The sequence below is a fragment of the Pyrus communis genome, chromosome 6, assembly GCF_963583255.1.
Source record: "Pyrus communis chromosome 6, drPyrComm1.1, whole genome shotgun sequence".
NCBI classification, from domain to species: domain Eukaryota; kingdom Viridiplantae; phylum Streptophyta; class Magnoliopsida; order Rosales; family Rosaceae; genus Pyrus; species Pyrus communis.
Genome location: NC_084808.1, coordinates 15,324,387 through 15,333,335, shown reverse-complemented (window position 1 = coordinate 15,333,335; position 8,949 = coordinate 15,324,387). Strand labels below are relative to the sequence as shown.

Here is an 8,949-nt window from a genome sequence, read left to right as displayed (position 1 = left end):
GCTTATAGAGGAAGTTTCCAGATTCTATATTGACAGCTCACCTAACTAACCAAATACACAAATAAAACTGAAATAACGAAACTTAACATTGTTACATTTTGTTATTTACAATATTACCCCTAATACCCTCCCTCAAACTAAAATGAGGTAATCTGAGTGAAAGTTTGTCTCTTAGAAGAAGAAATCTGGCTTTTGACAAAGCTTTAGTACAAATGTTTGCAGTTTGATTTTGAGTGCAAACAAAATGAACAGAGACTTCCTTAGAAAGAACTTTCTCTCGAATGTAGTGGTAATCGATTTCCACATGTTTGGTCCAGGTATGAAAAATTGGGTTCTTTGCTAAGGAGTTAGCAGATATGTTATCACACCAAAGCTTTGGAGGACAAGGTAGAATTAACCCAACATCAGTTAAAAACTTGCAAATCTAAGTAATTTTAGCATAAATGTTAGCTAAAAACCTGTACTCAACTTCAGTAGATGAGCATGCCACTATTGGTTGTTTCTTGGCACTCCTGCTAATGATAGAGTCTCCCAAAAATATACAAAAAACCTCAAGTGGATCTTCTATCCGTATGACAACCTGCCTAATCTGCATTGGAGAAAGCATTGATGTTGAGAGGCTTTGAACACTTGGGAAACCAAAGACCAAGATCAAGAGTACCCTTGAGGTGCCTGAGAATCTTTTAACTACATGAAAGTGTGATTCTCTGGGTTGTTACATGAATTGACAAACCAAATTAACTGCAAATGATAAGTTTGGCCTAGACCAAGTTAAGTACTACAAACCACCAACTAAAGACCTGTATTATGTAGGATCCTGTAGAAAGGGAGAGTTGTGATCCAGATAGGAAGTGTTGAAAAGGGTAGTACATGGTTTTGCACCATACATGCATGCTTTCTTGAAAAGATCCAAGATATATTTCATTTGGGAAATGAATATCCCATAAGAAGACCTTTTTACTTCAATGCCAAGGAAATAATGGAGAGGACCCAAATTCTTGATAGAAAAAAATGCACTGAGTTGAGATATAGTATCCTTGCAGGCTTGAGAATTTGGACCAGTGACAAGAATGTTATCCACATACACCAAAACAAACACTAAGGCGAGAGACTTTTTGAAAAATAAAGAGTGATCATTCTGTGAACCAATAAAACCATGAAAAGATAAAGCTTTGTGTAACTTTTCATACCAAGCTCAAGGAGCTTATTTTAAGCCATATAAGGACTTATGTAGTTTACACATATGATTGAGTTTAGTAGGTTCCTTAAAACCAAGAGGTTGGACCTTGAGCACATATTCTGAGATATTATCATGCAGAAATCATTGCTCATATCTAATTGATTCAAAAACCAATTGAACTTCGCTACCATAGTGAAAAGTAACTTGATTGTAACTGGTTTGGCAACTGGACTAAAAGTTTCTGTGTAGTCCAAGCCATGTTGTTGATGGAACCTTTGTAACCAATCTGACTTTGTAACTGTCCATACAACCATCAGACTTTCTTTTTATCTTGAAAACCTATTTGCATCCCACCAAATTATTTGAAGATGTGTATGGAACCAAGGACCGAGTACAAGTACTGAGAACAACATTCAATTCCTCCTGCATAGCTTGTCTTCATTGAGGGTGTTTTGAGGCTTAGAGATAAGTAGAAGGGATATAACCTTAAGATATATGAGATAGGATAGAATGTTTAGTTGTTGTAAAACCTTTAGGTTTGAAAATTCCAGATTTGGATTTGATTTGCATAGGGTGAAGGTTAGGATTAGTTGGAGGGTTGGTTGCAGAATGTGTTGTAGGGTTAATAGCAGTATGAACTGCAGGTGTAGGATTAGAGACAGGAGTGAGCGCAGGATTTGGATGCATTGGTGCAGGGGAAAAGGTATTGAAAGTTAGGGATGTAGAAATGGAATTCATGGAGGATTGAACATGTGTAACTATGGAGGATGCTGAAATGAGTTGTATGTGATGAAATAGGAGATAAACCTCATCAAATATAACATGTCTTGAGAGATAGATGTTCCTTGTAGTGAAATCCAAGCATTTGTAACCTTTGTGTTGCAGACTGTATCTCAAAAACACACAAGATTGACTCTTGGGATCAAGCTTGGAAGAGACATGTGGCTTTACCCAAGGAAAACATCCGTAGGCAAAAACCTTTAGTGTGGAATAATCTAGTGATCTGTGAAAGAGAGATTCCCAAAGATAACATTTTATAGCAGCAGGCATGCGATTGATCAAATAAACAACTGTTGAGAAAGCATCTACCTAGTATTCATGAGGAACCTTAGAAGTTGCAAAGAGAGTTCTTGCAGTTCCTGCCAGATGTCGGTGCTTCCTTTCAGCACAACCATTCTGCTCTGGAGTATGAGGACAATTGAGTTGATGAGATATGCCATGATATTTCAAGAATTGAGAGAACTTAGTGCTAATAAATTCTCCATCAGAGTCAGATCGAAGCGCAACAATCTTGGCATTTAATAGATTTTCAACCATTGACTTGAATGTAATAAAAGTATGAAGCACATTAGACTTGTATTGAAAAGGAAAAAACAAACAGTACATGGTGTAATCATCCACAAATATTATGTAATATCTGAACCCATTTACAGAGAATAAGAGTGCTAGTCCCCAAACATTAGTGTGCACTAGCTCTAATGGTTTGCTTGTATTACAAGGTACTAAAGTGAAAGACAATTTGGAACATTTTTACAAAGCACAACTTGAACACAAGGGACTTATTCAATCGATTAGAAACAGAAATACATGATTGAGAGACAATTTTATTTAAGATTTTGAAGGAATGATGGCCTAAACGTTGTTGCCATACATCTTGAGAGGTTTTAGATGTTGTAGTAAGAGCATGTTGAGTACCAGCAATGGAGGAAGATGTGTGAAATGGATAAAAGCCATCTTTAATAGAGCCTTTAAAAAGAATCTTCTCCAAAGAAAGATCATTCACAATAAAGTGAAAAGGATATAGGTGAATTGAGCACCAATTGTCAAGAATGAATTTGTTTGCAGAGAGCAAATCTTGTTTTAATGCAGGAACATGTAAAACATTCTTAAGATTAAAACAATGTGTAGAAGTAGGAATAGTAGAAGAACCAGAGTGAAGAATGGGCAAACCTTTGCCATGTCCAATGTACACTTGCTCAGGACCACTATAACACTCAGGATTCTGCAAATGAGCATATGAGTTGGTCATGTGAGAACTCGCACTAGAGTCAAGAATCCAAGATGGAGCAGTGGATGATGTTGTAGCACAGGAAGCAGACTGAGAATTCTTGCTGCCATAGGATTCATGCGATAAGGACAGTCAATAGCCACATGATCATACTGCTGACAAATTTGACATGGATTTCTTCTGCCAGAGTAGTTGAAATTAGTATTAAACCATGATTATTGTACCTTTGATTATTGTTGCGAGAGATATTCCTCTGATTATTGTTGTTGTTCCTGAAATTGTGGAAATTCAATGATTATGTGAATTTCTAAGGTTTGAGAATTTGCAATCCACACCACGGCCTTGATTGGAGTTGAAATAGGATGCATTCTAAGCAACATAGGCCTGAGAATTTGGAGAATCTGTTGGTATAGGGAGAATACCAGCAGATGAATGTAAGGCTTAAATTGGAGCAGAGGAGGATTTCTTGCTATTGTTGAGTTCAACTTCCTTACTGAGCAGATGACCATGAAGTTCATCAAGATTTGTGGATCCGAGACGGAATTGAACCGCATCAACAAAAGAATCGTATTTAGGAGGCAATTTGTGCAAGGTAACTGAGATGAGTTTTGAATCATCAACAGGAGCACCAGCGTTGGCAAGAGCGTCAACAATTTTTTCGATTTGCTGGAGATAGATCACAACAGTTGATTCGCCATTGGTGATGTTGCGAAGACGAGAACGAAGCTCGTGAATGTGAGACTATGAAGCCGTCGCAAGTCTAGATTCAAGCTTAGACTAGAGTTCCCAAGCAGAATTAACACCAACAATGTATGTAATCAGAGAATAAGAGAGAGTGGAGTTTAAGCCAGATCAAAATGTTTTGATCATTCTCATACCAAATCACAAATTCAAGATTAAGTGTTGAAGTACAATTTCCTAATGAATCGCGAAGAAATTTGGGAAGAGCAGTCACAGAGCCGTCGATGATTCCAATGGTGATGTAACAGTGGAAGATCGTAGCAAATAAAGCACTCCAGGTGAGGTAATTTGTGGTGGTAAGCTTAATCGGAACCATTGATCCAATGTTGTTGATCGTGACTGAAGAAATCGATGGTGGTGCAAAAGAATTAGGGCACAGATTGGTGACTTAAGAGAGCTCAAGATGAACTTGAGAGGTAGAAATAGAGGAGAGAGGGAGCAGCTGCCATTGTTGCAGGCTAGGGTTTGAAGAATTTTCAAAGGTCGGTGAGCAGGAAGCGAAGAGGATAGTAAAGGTTGTTAGGCAATGGCGGTGTATACCATATTGGAAAGTGCATTTTCATTTCGTAATCAATAAGATTACACACTAAGGTATTTATACACAAGATACACACTTATATTGAAGGCTCACCTAACTAACCAAATACACAAATACAACTGAAATAACAAAACTTGACAATATTAAGTTTTGTCCTTTACAATATTACCCCTAATACAACAGACCCCTAGCGTCCATAGACATGACTCTTCGACACAAAACAAACGACAGGCAAACACTATTGCCACCACAAGAAGAAAATTAGTTTGTAACTAGGTTGCAGTAAAGCCTGAAGTTACTTCAGAAAAACATAGTATATACCAAGCTGAATTTGATTCCATCGAACTTTGTAGTTCCGATGTTTATCGTTTCGCTAAATTAAGACAAATGATAAAACAAAAATGGAGAAGTAGGAGAGCTGCAGCAAAGCAACAAGAAGGAAGGGACATCTCGAAAAGACAAGCCAAAACACAACAAAACAAACACACAAGGCTAATCCAGGTTTGTCTGTCCTTATTGCCGTCCTCCATTCACTTGTAAGAACACCAACGAAAGTCTAGGAAATGAACATAACCACAAGCGACAACAAATTAGAATCAAGGCAGATATGGATTATTTTACGTCTCGATTCCATTGACGTTCAAATATGCAACTAAAAAAGAAAAAACTGTCAAAGCGTCCGAATATAATAATGGGCTCAACAACTGTAAGACCCACAAAAGCAGCTTATGCATCATTAACAGATTTCTCTATCTTAACAATGGCATTATTCAAAACTTCAGCTACTTCCGTTTTTCACACATTGCAAGGAGGCCAAACTTACAACCCCACAAAGGAATGGACGAGAGCATCTAAGAGAGGCAAGAGTATGCCAAAGCTTTCTCCTCACTAAGCTCATCTGCAGTTGCATCCAACTTCTTCCTCGAAAACTCGTCAATAGAGAGTCCTATACAAATGTAAACAAGAAAAAAAATTATTAGAACTCCGAATAGTCACAATCAAATTAAATTGTCAAGTAATGCAGAGACTGCAGATCTTACCTTGAACAATCTTCCACTCTCCATTTTGGCAAGTGACTGGGAATGAAAAAATAAGACCCGAAGGTACATTGTACGAGCCGTCTGAGTAGACACCCATGGAAACCCAAGTGCCCTGAATGTATGGTCAAATAAATAATAAGCATATAATAGATCCCTATGACTTGTTATAACTGAAAATCAAACAGAACCATAGGTACCTCTGGGGTTCCAAGTACCCAATCACGAATGTGATCACAGGCAGAACTTGCAGCAGATAATGCACTTGACAGCTTACGGGCCTTGATGATTGCAGCACCACGTTGTTGAACAGTGGAAATGAATTCTCCATTCAACCTTCAAAAAAACAAGTGCTTCATTGTAAGTAAACCTAATAATAAGACTAAAGTGAGTTTTAAACCTAGATCAAATCTTGTACCATGCATCATCAGCAACAAGCTCACGGACACATTTCTCTCCAGATGGTGTCTTGACAGTTGCATGGTTGACATCAGGATACTGAGATGATGAATGGTTTCCCCAGATGATAACATTCTTAACATCGGAAACTTGAACATTCAATCTCTCTGAGACCTGGCCCAAAGCCCTGTTATGATCTAGTCTAGTCAGACAAGTGATGTTTTTCTCAGGAATTGATGGTGCAAATTCCTTCAAGATCAATGCATTGGTGTTTGCGGGATTAGCAACAACCAAAACCTGCAAAATAGGAAAGGGAGATTGTAATGTCAACTCAATTTGAGTTTCTAACTGCAACAAGTGTTCTTGTTGTATAGAAAAGCAAAACTTCTTATGCGATCAATTAGATCCGATCCTAAATGATGAAGGTGATTGAAAACTAAAAAAAAGCTATTTGGTTTCCAAGGGGGTTGATCAAACCCCTTATGCAAAACATAGTATATTATTAAACTTGCATCTGTGGAACCAGCTACATAATTTAAATAAGAAAACGGAGAAGATAGCATAACACCGTTGAAACAACATGACGAAATCAGCCATCTGCATGAAAATAGAGTTGTGTATCTGAATCGTGCACAAATCCATATCATTACCAAGTAACATATGCCTAATAAAATCAACAAACTACCCAATAATTTTTGTTACATTTAAATACTTTTTTACCTTGCAGTTGGGAGCGGCATGCTTCTCCAGTGCAGAAGCTTGGGATTTGTAGATGGAAACGTTCTTTGTCATGACGTCTTTCCTTTCCATGCCTTCTTTCCTTGGGAAGCCACCCACCATCACGGCGATGTTGACTCCAGTGCAGGCCTCTATAACATCAGTTGTAGCAACAACACCTGATACAATACACAACAAGTACCAATTACATCAAACTCCGCCACAACATACACACATAAAAACACAGTTCCATATACAGATAACAAATCAGTCGACTATTTCTATTCAATATTTACCTTTAAGCAGAGGGAAAGCGGCATCCACCAACTCCATCTTGACACCATTCAAAGCCTCAGCAGCTGGTGGAATATCGAGCAAGTGCAGAATCACTGGCTGATCCACTCCGAGCATGATTCCCCTTGCGATCATTGGCACAAGCGCATATCCAATTTGTCCTTCAAATCCACAGTATAAACAATTTCACACATCCCTCACTCGAAAATCATCCAAATTCACAACTCATCCAAATCGGATCGCCACTTCAACAAATCACATTCCATATCATTTCAAAACATCGATCTAATTACTGCTTCGTCGATCCTCTCACTCTCAGTCCTAGCACATGCATACACACCCCCCCACATATACACATACATACATATACATACGTGTGTATATATATATATAAGATTAATCATGTACAGATCTAAACGGTGCATCAATCATATAAACTTACAAGCTAACAAGCAAGAACAAGATCGTAGATCTAGAAGATCGACCAGGACTAACTTAAAAATCGAAGAAACGGTGAGATTATGGATTCCATACAGTACCTGCGGCTCCAGTGACAAGGACGCGAGCTGGTTCTTTCGCCATGGATTCCGAAGAACTGAGGAGGGAGACGAATCGATCGATATGAGGTAGCGAAGTGGATTTGCAGATGAGAAGAGCCTACAGTGAGAGAGTAAAGGAAGCGGAGGGAAGAGGTCCTTATATGTAGGGGTGGTTCGGTATGGGATCCCATACCGAAACCCTTGTCCCGATTCCCAAACCGAAATTTTTGGGAATCCCAAATTCAATACCAATCCCAAACCAAATTTTCGGAAATCCCAATTTTCGGGAATCCCAAAATAATTTCGGGATTTCGGGACAAATCGGGAATCCCGAAATGTTTTTGGGCTTTTGGACTAAAATTTGACATATTATGTTTTTGGGCTAAAATTTGACATATTATGTTTTTGGGCTAAAATTAAGTTTCAATCTATCTACCCACTACCCATTTGTGCACAAAGTTTCAATAATAACAAAGTTTCAATTTGCCCACTACACATGCATCATGCATGCAATAAAAATAAATTATGTACCAAACCCAAAACCAAAAATAATAGTTACAACTTACAAGCCAAGGTTTTAAAATAAATAAAGTAACAAACTCAAAAGCAAAAATAATAGTTACAAGCCAAGGTTTTAAAATAAATAAACAAACCCAAAAGCTAAAAAGCAAAGCTTAAAGTCTATAAATATTGTTGGCCTCTTCGGCCCCTTCGTCCCCTTGATCTTGTTGATACTTGTGGTTGCTCCCTTCTTGTTGGTACTTGTACTCTTCCCCATGATGTTGATGGTTGAGCCCTTCCCCTTGATGTTGATGCACATTAATATATCACAACCACAGTTCAGCATATATCCAAATTCCAATCAATAAATAAAATAAATGGTTCAAAAATCTGAGCATTCAACATAGAAAATTGACATAGTTAATCTAAAACTATACTTAATTAATTTCCCCACATTTCCTCAGTCATGTAATTTTCTCTAGATGAAAATATATAAATTTTACGTTCATTTACTTAAAAACATCAATTGCCGAAAGAATTCCCCTATATATAAGAAGAAAAATGGAAAAAATAAAAAAAAGGACACATTTGTCGAAAATAATAGGAGGAAAATATATTGGTTCAGTTACACAGCATCAAAACACTTACTAAGACAATTGGAGGAGCTATCACCACAAGTAAATAATATTAAATGCAAGAAACAAGAAACAAAAAAGAATGTAAGAACTTACGTCAATGATTTCCCATTAAAGACAATTGGAGGAGCTATCGCCGCAAGAATACAAAATCCAATGTGGAGCTGCCACAGGAAAACTCATTAAAATCAGATTGGTAAGTCAAGCATAATAAGTCAAATAGATACAGTATCAGTACATACCATATAGAACATGAAAAACCAACCAAACTTCAGGGCACTATCTGTCCTGCAAGTTGGAAAAAATACACCTCAACACAGTCAGCAGTGCATGATATTACCGGGTTCAGTTTAACAAATA

The 8,949-nt window shown here is 37.6% G+C and overlaps 1 protein-coding gene across 1 annotated transcript; it reads right to left on the bottom strand.

The window, feature by feature from the left end:
• Window positions 1–5,057: 5,057 nt before the first annotated feature.
• Window positions 5,058–7,610, bottom strand: LOC137736429 (malate dehydrogenase). Its single transcript, XM_068475697.1, has 7 exons — window positions 7,454–7,610; window positions 6,917–7,075; window positions 6,624–6,799; window positions 5,923–6,200; window positions 5,705–5,840; window positions 5,508–5,619; window positions 5,058–5,413 (listed from the first exon to the last, which is right to left on the bottom strand). Exons 1-7 carry the CDS (start codon window positions 7,494–7,496, stop codon window positions 5,319–5,321), a joined length of 999 nt encoding a protein of 332 aa, XP_068331798.1. The 5' UTR covers window positions 7,497–7,610; the 3' UTR covers window positions 5,058–5,318.
• Window positions 7,611–8,949: the final 1,339 nt, after the last annotated feature.